This window comes from Mustela erminea, chromosome 4 (assembly GCF_009829155.1).
Source record: "Mustela erminea isolate mMusErm1 chromosome 4, mMusErm1.Pri, whole genome shotgun sequence".
Taxonomy (NCBI): domain Eukaryota; kingdom Metazoa; phylum Chordata; class Mammalia; order Carnivora; family Mustelidae; genus Mustela; species Mustela erminea.
This window is the reverse complement of record NC_045617.1, coordinates 88,738,644-88,757,130: the sequence shown is the minus strand read 5'-3', so window position 1 is coordinate 88,757,130 and position 18,487 is coordinate 88,738,644. Positions and strand designations below refer to the sequence as shown.

At 54.4% G+C, this 18,487-nt stretch overlaps 1 protein-coding gene across 2 annotated transcripts in view; it reads left to right on the top strand.

Moving 5' to 3' along the window:
* C4H6orf132 (chromosome 4 C6orf132 homolog) overlaps positions 1-6,889 on the top strand; it is a 33,604-nt gene extending 26,715 nt beyond the window's left edge. Inside the window, exons 4-6 of one of the 2 annotated variants that reach the window (XM_032339951.1) lie at positions 675-2,206; positions 2,285-3,816; positions 4,464-6,889. In XM_032339951.1, coding sequence (XP_032195842.1) covers positions 675-2,206; positions 2,285-3,816; positions 4,464-4,581 — 3,182 coding nt within the window. In that variant the 3' untranslated portion in view covers positions 4,582-6,889. Of the gene's footprint in view, positions 1-674; positions 3,817-4,463 lie in introns of both variants that reach the window. The other variant, XM_032339950.1, reaches the window with a different exon arrangement.
* The last annotated feature ends 11,598 nt before the right edge of the window (positions 6,890-18,487 follow it).

Here is an 18,487-nt window from a genome sequence, read left to right as displayed (position 1 = left end):
ATGATGAAACAGAGGCTCAGCAAGGTTAACTAGTGTGTCTGAGGTCACACACCCGAGTAAGTGCTAGAGCTGGGATTTGAACCCTGGCCTCTCTGGCTTTGTATCACCCAAGGCCTCTATGGGACACAGATGGCAACTCCAAGGGGATAACCATGGCATTTAATAGAGGGATGGCATGACATACAAGGGTGTGAGCAGGGTGCGGGGACTGAAGTGGTTGGTGATGCCCCAAAGGCCGAAGGAGCAGTGGGGAGCTACTCCTGTCTCTGAGCTGTGGGACAGGGGCTAACCTGGCAGAAAGGCAGCCCTTTTGGACTCTGGCCCGTCAAGAAGGGAGCCTGACCTCTGCCAGCAGCTCCCATCGGCTCAACCCAGCTGTAGCCGGAGAATAAGGGAGTCCCCGCACACAGCAGGGGAAAGATGAGTGCAGCAGACAGAGAATACTCAGTCCAGGCTCCAGGTGCAGTGGCCAGGACATGCAGGGGCCCCTCCCTAGAAAGGAGAGCTCACCCCCAGGACAGCTCAGGGGACTGGAGACATTGCTGCTCCCCCACCTGGTGTGTAGGAGGAAAGACATGAAGCTGGCTGGTTACTCTCTTGGGTGCTACCCTGAAGAGATGGGCAAGGCTGGTTGGCTTCATCGCCTTGCTTTTCTTTGCGTCTCCTTCTTTCAGGTACCAGCTCACTAGTCAACGGCAACCTCCGACTGTACAGCTCTGTGGGTGACCTGAGGCCTGGGCACTATGGGGAGGACCCACTCATCCCCCCACCTCCCCCAGGTCCAGCCCCAGGGCCACCCACAGATGCTTCTCAACCTCAAGAGGAGTCCCCCCCACCCCCACCTTCCATGGTGCCCCCGCCACCTCCCCTGCTACTGGAACCCCCACCCCCACCCAGCACGGCCCCACCCCCGCCTCCAGTATTGGGGGCCCCAGCCCCTCTCTCCACCCTTTCCTCCCCATCCACACCTACCCCTCCGGACTTCATTCCTCCTGCCCCACCCTTGGCCTCTCTGGCCCCACCCCCACCCCCTCTGCCAGCCCCAGCACCCCCAGCATCTCCTCACACGACAGGGACTCGCCCCTTTGCCCCTGGGGGTGTCACCAAGTGGAAATCGGAGGTAGCGCTGAATGGAAGGCAGCCAGAGACCCCCAGAACCAGCCCCCCCCAAAGCCCAGCTGAGCCAAAGGGGAGCCTTCTGGGGCTCAAGCCAGACCCCCACCTTACTTTCCCGCGCTCATTCAAGGTGCCTCCCCCAACCCCAGTCAGGACTTCATCCATCCCAGCTCAGGAAGCACAGGCGACTCCTGTAGAGGAAGGGGCCACCAAGAAAGCCCCCCACCGACTCCCACTGCCTCCCAGCTTCCACATCCGCCCCGCGTCCCAGGTCTACGCAGACCGGACCCCTGAGCCAGACCACTCAGGGGAGCTCAGGACTACAGCACCAGCCAGCCCTGGCCTGGGCCAGGGCCAGTCCTGGACTAAGGAACAGGCTGAGACTCTGCCACCAGCCCCTCCCCTGCCCTCTCCCGCACCCCTGCAACCTCCCCCTGCACCACCACTTCCCCCACCTGCCCCTCCTTTACCTTCCGCTGAGAAGGCAGTGCCTCAGCCTTCCGGGTTTGGGAAAAGCCGCCCATCCAGCTCCCCTGCTCCCAAACCCAAACCGAACACCCCCAGCCCAGAGGACGCAGTCTCTTCAGCGCCTGTGGACTGGAGGGACCCCAGCCAGATGGAAAAGCTGCGGAGCGAGCTGGCAGCCTATCTCTGTGGCTCCAAGAGGGAGGACCGAGTCCTCAGTCACTCGGCTGGCTCCATGGTGGTGGCCTCCCAGGAAAAGGAGGGCAAGAAGGGCCCCAGCCCGCCGGAGAAGGAGATCCTCCCGAGCATCCCTGAGAAGAGTCCCTGCAGCCTGCCTGACAAGGGGGCTGCCACCAGCCTCACCCTCCCTCCCGTGGACTACATCCCCCAAGAGTCCCCTGCTCCCAGTGTCCGGCAGATCCGCAACGAGCTGGAGGCCCGCTTTTCCTCCTCAGCAGAGAAGGAAGCCAAGCCCAGCATAGGGTCTCTGCCTCCCAAGCCTCAGCTAGAAGGGGGAAGAAGCTTTGAAAACAGGGGGACTAATGGCAACTTCTCTAAGCCCATAGCCAAGAATCTCCCCTCTCTATCTGCTACCCCTCTGCCAACCACACCACTTCAGTGCAAGGCCACACCTGGGCCAGCCATACCACCAAAGGCCACACCTGGGCCAGCCATGCCACCTGGGCCAGCCATACCACCAAAGGCCACGCCTGGGCCAGCCACGCCACCCAAGGCCACGCCTGGGCCAGCCACGCCACCCAACGCCACGCCTGGGCCAGCCACGCCACCCAACGCCACGCCTGGGCCAGCCACGTCACCCAACGCCACGCCTGGGCCAGCCCTACCACCCAAGCCCGGGCCCGGGCCTGCCATACCATCTGCAGCCCCACCTGTGCCCACCACATCTCCCCAGCCGACAGAGAACCTTGTCCCAGCTGGGCAGTGGGAGAAGCCCAGACCTCAAGAACCTACAGTGCCCGGCCAGCTAGAGGCAGAAGGGCGCCCCACAGAGCCCAGTAAACCTCCTACCCCAGGAGCCCTCTCAGCTCCAGCCTTCCCACCAAAGAGATCCCCTGGTGGGGAAGAGGTGACATTCCTCTACAAGCTCCATCGCACCCAGAAAAGCCCCAGCCATGAGGTTGCCGTGGGGACGGCACCACTGGCCACAGGTTCAGCCCACAGGTCAGGGGGACCTGAGGAGGAGAAGGAGCCCCAGGGACAGCCAGCCAAGCCCCCCACCTCGGCCCAGCCTACCGACGAACTCCTCAGGCATCCGGTGACCGGGGAGGTGGTGCAGCCAGGCTCCCCAATGGCTCTGCTCCTTGCCGCCAGGCAGAGGGCCCAGAAGGGGAGGCCCGGAGGGCTGGCCCTGAGCCGGTCCTCCCTGCCCGGGAGCCTCCGGGGCCACAGCAGCCAGCCCCAAGCAGGCTCTGACAGCATCTTCCACAAAGAGGGCCGGCCCAACTCCTTCACTGTGGTCCCCAAGTTGCCCAAGGAGGCTGAGAAGGACACTCAGCTGGCCTCACCGGTACAGCCCACCATACCCAGTCAGTGGAAGCCCCAGCCCCGCGGAGACCCGGAGGGCACGGTGCCAAGCCTCAGACACAATGGGACAAAGGCAGAGTCCCAGGCCCCAGTGGCCTGGGAAAGACCAGCATCCTCCAACCTCCCCCAGGGCCGCGTGCTGCCCAAATCCTTCTCGTCCCCTCCTTCCCCTTCCTGCAAGGACGACGACGAGGACCACGAGGTGGGGGAGTTCCACTTTGAGGTCATCCCGCCACCGCCAGAGTTCAGCAACGACCCCGAGCCCCGCGCCCCGGCCTTCCAGTATTTGGGGCGCCGGGGATCCCCTCCCCGGAACAACTTCTCAAACTTGGGGCAGCCCTCAGCGCCTCCCGGCTTCTCGCGCATTCCGGCCGGTGGGCACCACGCCGGGGCTGGGGGCCTGGAACGCTTCTCGGGCGGGGGCCGGTCGCTCATCAAGAAGCGCCTGTATGTCGGGGAGCCCCACCGCCACCCTGGGCAGCCCCGCGGCGGCACCGGCCGCAGCCTCAGCTCCCCAAACTGCTTCGGGCCGCCACCAGGAGGCCCGGAAATGCGGCGCGTCAACTCAGCCGGCCGCGCGCTCCCCGGAGGCCTGCACGCTCGAAGGCTGTCCATGGAGGGCGCAGCCCGCGGGGAGGCCAAGTTCAAGGCGCCCGGAGGCGACTTCGGCTTTACCCCTGTGGCTGGCAGGTGAGCTGGGGGCGGGGCGAGAAACGCAGCCCTGGGTGAGAACCCGGGTGAGTGGGAGCCCTGCCCTTGGGCCCCAGAGGAGCCCAGTAGGCCATGGCCACCATCGGGGGTGTGGGGACATTGGGTTTGCTCTCCTCTGGCTCTCTGGGCAGAGAAAGGGACGCGAGATGCGCTTAACTTGGAAAGAGCGATGTTAGCGGTTGCCTGACTTAACTTACTCCCTTGTTTTCTCTCTCCCTACCCTCCTGCTTTTCCCCACCAGCTCCCCTTCTTCTGTCTCCTCTTTCCCACTCTCTAGAGACTCAGGGATTGGGGCTAAGAGTGGCGTGGCGGGGGAGACCTGAGTGGCCCTTGCCTATGGGGATTTCCCACAGAGGATCCAGACCCAGGCTAGGAGTGAAGAGTTCTGAACAGAAGGGAATCAGGGACTGACTATTCTGTGGCCAGCCAAACCTAGCTGGGAGGAGGAGCCCAGTGTCAGTTGAATCAGTACTGGTCACCCCGTCCCACCCTGTCCCCGGGGCTTGTGTGGGCAGATACCACAGCCCTACGGTATCTTTTCCTCTCGTGCCCTGAGGAAGATGGGAGGGGTGTTGGTTAACTAGTTGCAAATATTAACTTCCCTCTCTCCTGCTCCCCCATTCCAGGTCTCCCCACAGCACCCCCCACTACGGAAGCCCCATCAACACATTCACCGTGAGGCCTGGGACCCGCCATCCAATCTCCTATGCCTACTCGGGGAACCACCGGCAAGCCCCGTCCTGAGCCCCAGCTGTTCTCAGCTCTACTCCGAGGGGTCAGATCTGGGCACTTGTTTTTGGGGGGGGTGGGAGGGATGTGGCGGGCATTAGGCGTCAGGACTTAAACATGGAGGAGTCTTTGTTACCCAAATACAGTGAGAAGCAAGAGAAAGATCAAGGGCGGGCCTCTGGCTCTGAAGCACTGGTGTGGCTTGTGGACTACATGGGGGAGGGGAGGGAGAATGAGGGAGGAGAGGAGGCGCCTTTAAGGGGCTGGAGCCTGAGTTTCCCCTACCTGATACTGTTGGCTTTAGCAAGAGTAATTTAAAGCGGTTTGACAAGCAGGCCTACTTGAGCAGGTTCTAAAAGCAAGGGGTGGGGCACTCACTGGGTCCCTCTATGTGGCTGTAATTGGCTGTCTGGCGCTCCCAAAGGGCTGAGAGCCAGCTCCATCCGGCTAGGGCTGCAAGGAACTACGGGTTGATCTCAATCCACCATTTGCCACTCTAAGAGCTGATTCCTGGGGTTCCTAGCATAGAAGCCACATTGAGGTGGGACCAGGAATAGGCATGGACAAGGTGTGGAGAAGGTACTGGAACAGAGTTCTTTGCATTGACCAAGGGCGGGGATAAAGAGGGTCAATGGTTCCCTGGCCCTGGCCCTTAGCTACCTCAGCTGCAGGGAAGCCTAGGGAGAGAAGACCTGGCAAGTATGGGATGGGAGACAGAGGACCAAGTCTTGTTTTCCTACTCAGGCCCAGGCAGCCATGATTTGGGGGATTGGGCCCAAGGAGCCAGAAGGCCTGGGGGCGTGACACCAAAGGCCTAATACAGCCAGAACCTATTTGGGAGTTGGTGGGGGCATCCTAACCAGCTACCCTTCCCAATCCCAGCACTACAGGTCCCCAGTATTAGGGAGGCTTTAAAATGCATAGTAAAGATGCTGGGAGATACAGAATGGGAGACTGCAGAGATGGGCACTGGGATCTGAGAGGTGTTTGCTGCTGACCGGGAGTGCGTTTTAGAAAGTCTAGAGTGGTAGGACAGGGCCAGTTCAGAGCAGGAGAGACCTGTCAGTGGGGTGACCATTTGTCTTTGGCCTGGGCAGTGTGGGTTTATGCCTCTTTGCCTGTGAATTAGACCCCCATCCACTTCCCGAAGTAGTCCTGGTTTGGAGGACATTTATCTCCCATACATAGCAGGAAACAGTATTCCTCAGTCTGCCTTCCCTCTCCCCTCTGGAGGCGGAATTCCTGGGGCCAGGCCAAGGCCGGCCACCCCCTAAGGAGGAAGGGCAGAGAGTGACTCACCAGGGGAGCAGCTGGTGGGGGCAGCCAGGAAGCAGTGCCCTTGGGGGACAAGCTGTTGGACCTTTATGACTTGATCTAACCAGCCAGGGACCGGGCTGTGAGGACAGCAAGGGAACTAGTTCAGGGAAAGAGAGTGCAGGCACCCTAATGGGACAGGATCTGGTTCCCTGTGTTCAAGAAGCGAACTCCACCCCAACCAGCACTGGCCCTATAAATATGTATGTATTTCCCCCTGTACAATGTTTTATAAAAGACTTCCCTAATTTATCTTCTGTGTTAGGTTTGAGGAGTGGGACGGGTTTGAGGAGAGTGACAGCAAGGACTGGCTGTCACTTGACTTGGGAAATAAACAGGCCAGTTCGGACTGGCCTCAGCTCCATGGCTGTGGATTGATGACTTGGAGCTACTTGGGTGTGATAGAGATTGGAAGAGCTCAGCAGGGGAAGGCTGAGTATGGGGTAGCGACTGAACCCATGAGCCATTTTGCTGGGGTCACACTTTCTCTTCTGACACTTAAGCCTGTAGTTCTTTAAATCTTTCAAGGGGGAGGAGCAGAGCTAAAGTGTGGTGGCAACAAAGTGTATCCTTAAGCAAGTCTCTTTGACTCTCTGAACCTCAGTTTCTTCTTCTGTATAATGGGCAGGATAATAATGCCTTCCTAACAAGGCTGCTACGAAGATCAGAGATAGTCATGTGTTCCTTAACAAGTATTTGAGGGATGGCTGGGCGGTGGGCACTGTGCTCGGCATGGATACGCATGACCCCTGCTCATGGCCAGTCCCATGGAGGAGAGAAGGGATAAAAACAACACCCAGGAGCATCACACAGTATAATAAGTGGTGGGAAGGAAAGGCACAGGGAGTGTGAGAATAACCGGAGGGTGGGGGAGAGGAGTGGATTTACCTTAATCGGGTGCTCAGGGCGGGCCTCTTGGGGCAGTAACATTTATGCCCATTTCGTCAAAGCATCCAAAAGTGTCCGGCAGTCAGTAGTTGCTCAATAAATTTGCATTTTTGGCAGATGACTCCCTTACATTTGTGTGGGGCCTTTCACAGTTTCTCTTAAAGCTTTGACATGGTGTCTCCAATTTTTTCAGAAGACAAAACACAACCAGAGTGTTTATCTCAAGACAGTGTCAGAAAGAACTGTATTTCCTCCTTTGAGTCTTCTCTGGTGTGGGGTGGCAGGGGCGGGGTGGGGGGCTGGGGAGACAGGAGGATGACTCACTTATTCAGCAGCTCCTGCTTCTAGGCCTCCTGGGCCTCCCCTAGCCTGGGGCTTCGTCCTTCTCCTGCCCTTCCACTGGAGGCCCTCATCCTGGTAACACAGAGGACAGGGGCCCTAATTCCCTGTAGGACTTGGGGCTCTTCCTCTGGCTGCCTACCCATCCCTGATCTTCTGGAGGGTGGGGGACCAGGGCCTGACAAGCTATGTGTCTGACAAGCTGTGCTACCATGGGTCTCCACTAACTCATCAGAAACATGACAGGGACAGACCTAAGACGCATGTGGGTCCCAGACCTGCTGATTGGTGCCTGGGGGCGGGGTGGGGGGAGAGAAAAAAATTAAAATAAAATAAAAAGCTGCTGAGAACTATGGCTCCTCATCCAGGAGAGATGCCCCGCCATGTGCATTTTTACACATTATTTCAAGTAGTTCACAGAATTCCTCCAATGAGGGCTCCATGGACTTCACGTTGAAAATTCGCAATGCAACACTGGCTGGTCTTGGAAACCAGCAACACTTGACCTTGACAGCTTGGAAAGTTCACTGGTTCTCTGTTTATTCACGATAGTCCTCTGAAACGTGTTGGCCTTGTAATACTCCTAATTCCATTTTGTCGGTGAGAAAATCAAGGCTCTAAGAAGAAAAGTGAGTCGCTCAGAAGAGCCCACCTGCCTGCAAACCGTGAACCTCATTACAGCGGCCTCCCTTCTCGTGGCATCCCCTTGCCCATTATCCCCCACAAGCCACCACCCAAACTTCCTATCTTCCTAGCAGAGCAGGGGTCCAGAGGGTTTAAGGAGGGTATAGGTACTCTGGTGTCAGAAAATGTTCATTGGCGTGGATGGCACAGGTGTTCCTGGATCAGGCTGGCTGCACCTTGGTTTCTGGAACCTTCCAGCAGCTGCCTGGGTGTGGCCCAATCCCCAGTGGCCAGAACCCCGCCTCTCTGTGAAGCCCTGCTGGGACCTGCTGTCAATGGTACATGATATCCCTATCCTCCCCGATGGAATCCGGCTTTTCCCAGGCCTCCTTTCGTTTAAGGGGGGGGAGGATTCTCTGACTCCCAAGGAGCCTTGCCTTCCCTTCTGTGGGAAGCTGGAGGATAGGGGTGACTTGGGACCGGCAGGTGTGGGAGAGAAGCGACCTCAGTGCAGAGCTATCAGGCAGGCCTACCCCTGCCTACACACCCCACCTGCCTACCCACAGCAGCCCATGGCCACTTTCATTTCCATCACTGAAAGGCAATGCTGGCATCCCATCATAGCTGTCCATCACGGGTGGCCCATGATACTAGGCAGAGAACCTGGGCCTCCTCCTCCCTCCACAGATGTAGGGATAGCCAGCTGCCGTAGACCTGGGGTTGGGACCTTGGGGAGATATGTTTAGCAGGAAGGTGAGAGAAGCAGCAGTGCTGTGAGAGGGGTACAGACCAAGACAGTGCATTATGAATGCTCACTTGTTTATGTATATAATCCTGTGCTCCCCTCCAATTCCTGGAGCCCCAGAAACGTCGCTAACATTTGGCCCACAGGAGCCTCTCCTTTCCCTGCTGGAGAACCATTCTCTGAGCTTCTACAGAATGTGTTCTTATGGGCTTCTCTGTCTTCCAGGCTGGTTCCTTTCCCCCACCCCAGTGTCTCAACATGCTCACCTTGGCTTTCTTCTACATAGTTTCTCTGGAAGACTGAGCTTCTCCACACTAGAGGTCCCCATTTCTTTCTTCCTTTCTTTTCTTCTTTTCTTTCTCTTTCTTTTTCTTCTTTCTTTCTCTCTCTCTTTCTCCCTCCTTCCTTTTCTCTTCTTGTCTTTTCTAAGATTTTCTTTTTCTTTTTTTTTTTTTTAAGATTTTATTTATTTATTTATTTATTTATTTGACAGACAGAGATCACAAGTAGGCAGAGAGGCAGGCAGAGAGAGAGGAGGAAGCAGGCTCCCTGCCTGATGCGGTGCTCGATCCCAGGACCCTGGGATCACAACCTGAGCTGAAGGCAGAGGCTTTAAGCCACTGAGCCACCCAGATGCCCCCAGATTTTATTTTTCTATTTGAGAGAGAGAGAGCACAAGCAGGGGAAGTTTTCAGAGGGAGACAGAGAAGCAGACACCGCTGAGCAGGGAGCCCAACATGGGGCTCGATCCCAGGACACTGAGATCACGACCTGAGCCGAAAACAGACGCCCAACAAACTGAGTCACGCAGGAGCCCCCAGAGGTCCATGTTACTAATGAGAAAGCACCCCCTGGACATTTCCAGGTGGATGCCTGGCTAGCCACTCAAATTTGGCCTCTGGAAAAGGGATTCTTTTGTCCCTTCTTCCTTCTCAGCCAGACCCACAGCCCCACCATCCCCAAATGCTGATTCCTACCTGGCAGCTCTGTCTCCTCCACTTCCTCAGGCTGACTCGCTCTTCAACACCCAGTTGAAATCAGCCCCTGGGGGCGCCTGGGTGGCTCAGTGGGTTAAGCCACTGCCTTCGGCTCAGGTCATGATCTCAGGGTCCTGGGATCGAGTCCCGCATCGGGCTCTCTGCTCAGCAGGGAGCCTGCTTCCTCCTCTCTCTCTCTGCCTGCCTCTCTGCCTACTTGTAATCTCTCTCTGACAAATAAATAAATAAAATCTTAAAAAAATAAATAAATAAAATAAAATAAAAAAATGAAATCAGCCCCTGCAGGAAGCCCTCCCCGCCCCGTGCTGCTCAAAAGTGCCCCCCCCACACACTTTGGCACCCATTTCCCTCGCCTGGCCCTTTCTCACCCTGCAAGCTCTGCTCAGCCACCCTTCACCCCCCAGGCTGCATCGGCTCTTGCTAAGGCTCCCAAGGCCTCCTGGTCCCCTCACATGGCTGTTACCTGCTCCATGTCTCCCTCCCCCTGCTGCTGGGGAGCTCCAGAACGCAAGGACTGCTGGTCTCATTCATCACGGTATCTCCAGCATCTGGCGCTGCTCCTGGCACTGGCGGGAGCACTAAACATACGTTTGTTGAATGAATCCATGTTAGTATTTAATCGAATACCGTCAAGCACTATTTAAGTTCCTTGAGGGCAAAGATCATGTCTCCCACAGACTAGGGACCATAAAACTTTCTTATTTCTAGTGGTGTGTCACCTGACCTAATGCTGAGGTTTCTCAGGTAGCACAAAATTATGGTTTTAGAGGTGAGGGCTCTTGGGTTTCATCGCAGGGGTGGCAGGGTGCCTTGGAATGGCTCCTGCCAGGAAGGCTGAGACGCCCTGCCCTCTAAGTGGAGACAGGAAGGGCTAGGAAGTAATGCTACCAGCCTTATAAAGGGCCAGGGTGAGGGGTGGCAGCTGGCCCTCATATCAGGTGGCTCTTCGAGTGAGCCAGCCTCCTGGAGCCGCTGGCCCCAACTATCCAGGGGGCTCTCTATTTAACTTCTCTTTTGATGTCCTTTAGTTTCCGGTAATGTTATTCGGGGCCGCAGCTTCTCCCACCTGTGCAACGGGGACCCATGGGAAAGGCTCTGCCAAATATGGGCCAGAGAATGAGAAGGAACAGGTCCTGTTCTCTGGCCCTCCCTGCCCCGGAGAGCCCTCCCTCAAGAGGAAAGCCTTGTGGTTGGCTGGCAGTCTTGTTTCCCTTCATCAGCTAGCTAGCTACCTGCATGGGGTTCTCGGGGTCTAGCAGAGAGCAAAGTGCCAAGCTCAGGCTTGCCAGACTTGCTGCTTTCAATTTCATCCCCTTTAAAAGCCTTAGGATCCTGACCCCTAGCGCTGCTCTCGGAGGCCAGGCACAGCCAGCTCTCGGCAGGATGCCCCCTGCACATTCTTGAACACTGAGTTTCTTCTGCCGGGGTTTTCCACAGTCTGAGCCTCCGGATTGCTTTTACCTTTCCTAACCGCAGAGATGTATCTCCTTGCCATTTCTTATCATTGTTACCTAGCTCATTTTCTGAGCCACTCAAAGAGGGCTTGGGAGGCCCCTGTGCTTGTACTCTCTCTCTCTCTCTCATCTCTGTCCTGTCTTGGATCTTCCCATGTTTGGGCTCAAAACTTCAGCATTTGTTGCAAATACTTAAGGTTGGCACAAAGCCCTATCAGTTCCACTCAACACCACTAGGGGGTGCCACTCAGTACAGGCCAAAGAGCCAGAGACAAAAGGCTTGCAGTCCAATTCTGGAGACACACACCCAGCTGGAATATAAAGCAGAATACAAAGTTCTCCCACCCAGGAGAGCTGGGTAGCCCAATAGAGCAGGTGACCGCACAGGACACTGATGGCCGAGGTCCACGGGTGGCCCCTCTTGCTTGCCCATGACTAGTCATCAAGGCTGTCCTTAGCTCCGTCATTCCAGTGGGAGCCCGTGCGTAAGCGGGGTGGAGGAACGAGTTCTGCCGTTTGTTCGTTTTTCCTTCAGTGTGTCCGACATTTAAACCCTTGGTCAGAAGCCCCCATTATCACTGATTCAAACACATCGCTGGTGTCTTTTGGTGACCTCTCTTGGCCCTTGAAAGCTGCCCTCGACATTCTCTTTAACCTGATTTCTCCAGGGCGAGTGGAGCGGAGTGAGGAGAGGACATCTGGCTAACTTGCCCTGGTGGCAGAGCTGCTTTCCGCGCGCGCGCGAGCGCGCGTTCCTTATGTGTGCACATACCGGCTATCACCAGCAGGTGGCGCTCTGCCCCCGGGCATCTGATTCAAGGCAGAATCAGATTCAACTGAGGTCGACACGGCTCCTTCCAGGATCCAGACTCAGAGCTAAGTGCTGTCCGGCACACAGGTCGTTCTCAAACGTGAGGGTGTGGCAGTAGCTCTGGAGGACTTGTCGAAACAACGATTCCTAGAACCTTTCCCCAGAGCTCCTGATTCAGTGGATTTGGGATGGGGCCTGAGAATTCCCATTTCCACAAGTTCCCAGATTGGGCAGCCAATCCTGATGGCCCAGGGACCACACTTTGAGAACCATGGCCATGTGGCATCCCATTCAATCCTCTCTCCTCACTCTGGGGAAGCGGTAGCACTCCCAACACACCAAAGAAGAATCTAAAGCACTGGCAGGCCACGTGACCTTGTCTTGGTCTTGGTCCCCGCTGGGGCAGCCGGCGGGGGTGGGAATGGCTATGCCTGTCTGAAATCAACCTGCCCACTCTAGTTCCAGGAGAGCAAGAAAAGACGGCGGGCTGGGTGCCTGGGTGGCTCAGTCGGTTAAGCGTCTGCCTTCAGCTCAGGTCCCGGGGTGGCAGGATCCAGTCCTGCTTTGGGATCCCAGCTGGGAGAAGAGTCTGCCCTCCCTCTGCTCTCTTCCTTTTCCCCTCCCCCTGCTCATGTTCTCTCTCTCAAAAATAAATAAAATCTTTAAAAAGAGAGAGAGCAGACTTGGGATAAGCAGGGTATTGGGAGGGACATGGGACATTGTGAGACTGAGTAATTTCTATTCTGTCCCAGGTGTTGTGGGTTTTTTTTAAAGATTTTATTTATTTGACAGATAGAGATCACAAGTAGGCAGAGAGGCAAGCAGAGAGAAATCAGCCCTTGCAGGAAGCCCTCCCCAGCCCCGTGCTGCTCAGAAATGCTTCCCCCCACACTTTGGCAGGGTGTTTTAAAAGCACTTTAGCTTCTGTTGAAATCTAATCCCAGGGGCGCCTGGGTGGCTCAGTGGGTTAAGCCTTCGGCTCAGGTCATGATCTCAGGGTCCTGGCATTTGAGCCCTGCATTGAGCTCTCTGCTCACTGGGGAACCTGCCTCCCCCCTCTCTCTCTGCCTGCCTCTCTGCCTCCTTGTGAGCTCTCTGTCAAATAAATACATAAAATCTTAAAAAAAGAAAGAAAGAAAGAAAAGAAATCTAATCCCACAATATTGGCCAGTAAGTACTCTGGGCCTTGCCTGCCTCCCAGCCCCCCTTCCCTTTTCCGGACTAAAGTTCCTCTCAGCTGAGCCCCTCCCTGGGAACTGTTCTTTCCACTGTAGAGCCCCCTTTGTCCAAGTCACACCTCCTCGCAGGGTAGGGGGTGGCGGCAGTCCACATTCACCGATTGAGGCATCCAACCTTCCAACTAAGGACCACTCTGAAAAGTTGTCTTAGCTCCAGGGATTCTGATGGCCTCTGTTCCCACAAGCTCAGGAAGCCCAGCTTCTCGCTCTGCCCCACCCCTTCCCACACTGGGTATACTTCCTGAAGTCACCCCCCACAAGAAACTCCCTGCACACAAAATATCCGTCTCCCAGGGAACCTGTCCTGCAAGGACTTGTTAGGTACTGTTCTAATCATTACATGAATTATGTCATGGGATCCTCCCAACAGCTCCAGGAGGCAGGTATTTTTGTTATCCTCTGTGTATGGATGAGAAACAGAGGAACAGAAAGGCTCAGTAACTTGCCCAAGGTCACAGAGCTAGCAAGCTGCAGAGCCAGGATTCCTATGCAAGCAGTCAGACTCGGAAGTATGACCCAACACTGTCTTCCAGAACATTCCTGTGGTCTAGCCGCAGGGAAATTAAACAAAGAGGACAGCTGAAGACACATTCTAATTTGAGAGGGGAAAAAAAGTCTCTGATGCCCCCAATACTTTTCCACCAACCTCTTGCTGGTGCCTGAACATGCACAGCCTTGGTTCTTAATTTTAGCTCAGTTGTTCTCATCCAGGGGCCATTTTGCTCTCCAGGGGACATTTGGCAATGTTGGAACACTTTTGGTTGTCAGACCTGGGGGGACTCTATGGACATTCAGTAGATGGGAATCAGGGATGCTACTCATGTCTTAAAAACACACAGGGAAGCCCCTCCCTCACTGCCCCCTGCCCCCGACAATCCAGCCCCAAAACATCAGCTTGAGAAAACCTGCCATCTAGGTTGAAGCCTGGTCTCCCTGAAGTCCCACTGTGATGGCCAGTTGAGAGTAGGCTCTGGCGAAGGTGGCCAGAGGTCCCTGAGCCTGCAGTTTAGAGAGGGTTTGAAGGGCAAACTTCCTACTTCACAACCCTTGAAGAACAAACATTATCCCCAGTTGACAGGTGAGGAAACTGGAGAATCACAGGGGTATGTGAGTAGTGAGAAGAGAGGAACCTGAGGGCCCTGGAGACTCGCCCTTTCCCTCCTTCCTCTTGCCGCTTTGCCCCTTATCTCTCCATGTTGGCCACACTGTACTCAATGTGCTAAGGCCACTCCTGCCCCAGGGCCTTTGCACTTGCTGGTCCTTCATCACTGAATAGTCTCTACTAGTTATCTGGTCTTAATCCGGATGTTACCCTCTTGGAGAGGCCAGGCCTCCCCTAACTACTCCATAAAAGGGCAATGCCCTTCCTCCTCCCTATTCTCATGACCTTGCTTTATTTCTTCCTCAGTGCAGATATAAACCATCTGATGTACAATATATATATTTGCTTATCCCTGGCCCTCTTCTCCCTCATCTCCACCCTGATTTGCTTAATGTCCTTTTCCCACTGGTCCTTATTTTTTAATTTTAGTGTTTTCATCCTTTATTGTTTCTGTTACAAACTCTCTCTAATCCATTGTGGAATAAAAAGAAATACAAAAAGGAACTATCTCATGATGACACAGTTAATGGAAGAACCATTCATTAGACTAATTCTAATATTTTTCCACCAAGATTTCCAAACAGCAAAGTGGAACAAATGAACCTGCCATCCCATCTCCTCAAGCTTTGGGGAGAACCCTGAAGTTGTCACTAAAAAAAGAAAAGAAAAGAAAGAAAAAAAAGCGACGTTTCCTTGAGGCTTTGCTTTTTCTGGACATTTTTCACTTTATTTCCTAATATATTTATACTTACTCAACTAGGAAACATTTTTCTGGAAGTTTTTCAGTACAAATCACTCCACCACCAAGAAACCCAATGTGGAAAGCGAGGGCTGAATGTGTCACTGATCTGGGGGCCCAGGGCCCCCCGTGCCACCTGCCTTGCCCCAGTCCCTGAGGAGACTCAAAGTGGACATTACCAGACAGCTCTGTGTGTAGTTGGCCTCAGTTTCCTGAAGGGCTAGGGTTTGTTAACTCTTAGTTCCTGCCAAGCTTGGAATATGCTTGGAAGAAAGAAGCTGGGATGTGGAGATTAGATGGTGGTGAGGGGGGTACTGCAGGGCTGGGCAGCTGGACAGATGCTCCAACAGGCTGTGGGCTCCTGAGGCCCTGTCAGGCTCACGGCAGTTGAGGGAGGGAGGCCTCAAGGAAACTGATGGTTCCTACGGTACCCAGAGCTGAGGCCTGCTCACTCTTGACTGTCTCCAGTACAGCAGAAATCTCTGCAGGGAAGGAACCCAGGCTGCCTCTGGAGCTGCACTGTCTGGGGGTGGGGGGGTGGGAGGCATGCCCATTTTCCAAAGGGGCAGAGCTATAAGCTCACCAGTGCTGACATCTGAGACAAAGGCCACCAACCCAGCCCTCCTACTTCCCCCTTCTCACTCCCTCCCTGCTCAGGCATCCCAGAAATACAGTGATGGGTCAGGCCCCGATCCTGTTCCTGTGTGTCACCTTCCCTTGGGATGCGCTCTTGACCCATCACCCAGGCCCTGGCCGCCATCACTACATGGGGGGGGGGGTGCCAGGGGAGGAGCAGGAAACTGGGGATAATGTCAGTACCAGCAGGAGTGTCACACATATCATCTCTAACACCACACTTCTCTCTCCCATTTTCTCTCCTGTTCAGTAACACCTTTGAGGTATTAGCCCACTTTGCAGATGAGGAAAAGTGAGACTCGGGCGATTCAGTAATGTGCAGCTAGTCGTACAGAGGGACGTGGCACTGACCACAGGCCTGCCAGTCACCATTCCGCCCCATCACAGCGCTCTGCATTCCGAGGTGGGAAGGGGTTGGTGGGGAGACCCTCAGAGCCGTGGAAAGCAAACCTGAAAAAATTAACCAAAAAAGCCAGATACAAAAGGTGGCATTTTATATGCCACCACCTGTGTGACAGTGACAAAGGAACAGATACCCATGTGCTTATGTCTCCATAGAGGAGCTCCAAAGGGACACACAGGAGACCTGTACTGGTGGTGGTTTCTGGGGTGGGGGATGGGGTGACAGTAGAAACAGCAGGAGGAGGAAGACTTAGTTTTTACTGTGTATCTTTTTCTACCTTTTGAATTTTTTACTGTGCCCATTTATCATTTAATATAAATACTTAAAATAGTACCTGACACACAGAAGTATTATAGGAGTGTATTCTGGAGCACCTGGGTGAGGCAGTCGGTTAAGCACCAGACTCTTGGTTTTGGCTCAGATTATGATCTCAGGGTTGTGAGATCAAGTCCGGTGTGGAGCCCTGCATCGGGCTCCATGCTCACTATGGAGTCTGCTTAAGACTCTCTCTCTCGGGACGCCTGGGTGGCTCAGTTGGTTGGACGACTGCCTTCGGCTCAGGTCATGATCCTGGAGTCCCAGGATCGAGTCCCGCATCGGACTCCCAGCTCCATGGGGAGTCTGCTTCTCTCTCTGACCTTCTCCTCATTCATGCTCTCTCTCACTGTCTCTCTCTCAAGTAAATAAATAAAATCTTTAAAAAAGAAAAAACAAAAACAAAAAAAAGACTCTCTCTCCCTCAGGGTTCCTGCTGGGTGGCTCAGTGGGTTAAAGCCTTTGCCTTCAGCTCAGGTCATGATCCCAGGGTCCTGGGATCAAGACCCACATCGGGGCCTGCTCCCCCCTCTCTCTACCTGCCTTCTCTGCCTACTTGTGATCTCTGTCTGTCGAATAAATAAATAAAATCTTAAAAAAAATAAAAATAATAGGAAATTATTTCGATGGAGAGAGAACTTTGGAAAGAAGGGATAGCAGAGCTGGGGCCAGTGGGGTGGGAGTGGGTCTGCCCCAGTCTAGGTGGATGAGTTGGAGATGGCCCCAAAGGAGAGCTATTGGGGACAGCGTTCCTGGGTGCTTCTGAGGGCTCAGGAAGGATGCAGGTCTCTCTCACACAAGCTGGGGACATACTCCCTGACAGGATCTCAGAGTTTCCAGAACATTCCAGAAGAATGAATGAGCCAGGAGAAGACTTCAGAGGAGACCATGAGACCTGGTATATTCGGGCCTCTGAGAAAAGAAACTAAGTACTTTAGAGGACATGGCAGGACTAGTCTTGGGCTCCTCGAGGACAGGGTCCATGTCTGAATGACCTTCTAGAGGGCTACAGGTGGCCCTGTCCCCTCGGTAATCAAGAAAGTGCCCGGGCCCAGGTACCACTGTCTCTGACAAGTTTGTAGGGACAGTGTCCCACACTAGCAAGGTTTGGAAGGAGTACAAAACCTGGGCTGGCTTACATGTGTGTCTTCTTTGACCTTTTTGTTCTCCTGGAGACTGGCCAACTTGGGAGTTTAGGACAGTGTCTAATCATTCTCCAGAATGTACCCGGCCCAAGAAACATGGGGAAAGGGAGAAGGAGTATATATAGCCAAGCAGGAGACACTGCTTGGCTAATCCTATTTTCAGGGGAGGATGGTCAAGGTAGGGGGCAGCTTCTGGCATTGGAGAAAGATAAGGCAGCCAGGGACAGCTCCTAGGGTGATTTACATGGAATATTACACACACACACACACACACACACACACACACACTCAGAATGCCGAGGTTCAGAAGGAATTCTCACTCTGCTCCTCTGCACGCCCACCAGGACAACTTGTGAACTGAAAGGACTGGTGGGTGCCCCGACCAGCTCAGGGACAGTGGAGAAGGCTGGGTTCCCAAGAACGAACATCTTGGGTCCCTCCCCGGCAGGGATGTGGCGTTGGGAACACTGCATTTTAATATCCACCATGGAAAAGTTTACCTCAGCCATAACAGAAATGCCAACTAAAGCTATTCTAAAATACCATTTTTTGCTGAGATTGGCAAAAGATTAACACCTCGATCACTTGTCTTGACAAGGGTATAGGGAAATAGGTTCTTTTTCCCCCGGATGGAAGCTAAAATAGTACCACCCCCCATGGGAGGTATTTGGCAATAGCTCCCAAAATATGAAATACATATTGTGGGCAAGGAATTCCACTCCCAGGGAGTTGGCTTACAGAGAGCCCAGTAAAATGACATCATGTCATCGCAGCATTGTTTGTTGGAAATACCCTCAGTTTCTCTAAATCAATGGTAATAAATTAGAGTAAGACACACAACGAATGTTCTGCAGATGTAAGAACAAATAAGGATGCTCTTTATGAACTAATATGGAACAGAAGACCGAAGAGCTATTACTGGGGAAGAAAATAAATGCAGAAGAGTGGACGAGGCTGCTAACACCTGTGTAAAAAAAGGGGGAAATGTGTGTCTGTGTTTGCTTGCTGTGCACAGAGCTTGCTGGAAGACACGTCAGCCACTGGTATCACAGGAGATATGCTGGGAGGGGGCCTGGTGTCCTGCAGCTGCCTCTGCTCCCAGTGAGGGCTCTTGTCCCCTTCATCCCCCCTCAAAGTGGGGCCCAACGAGTGGCTCCCAGAGGTGGCAGT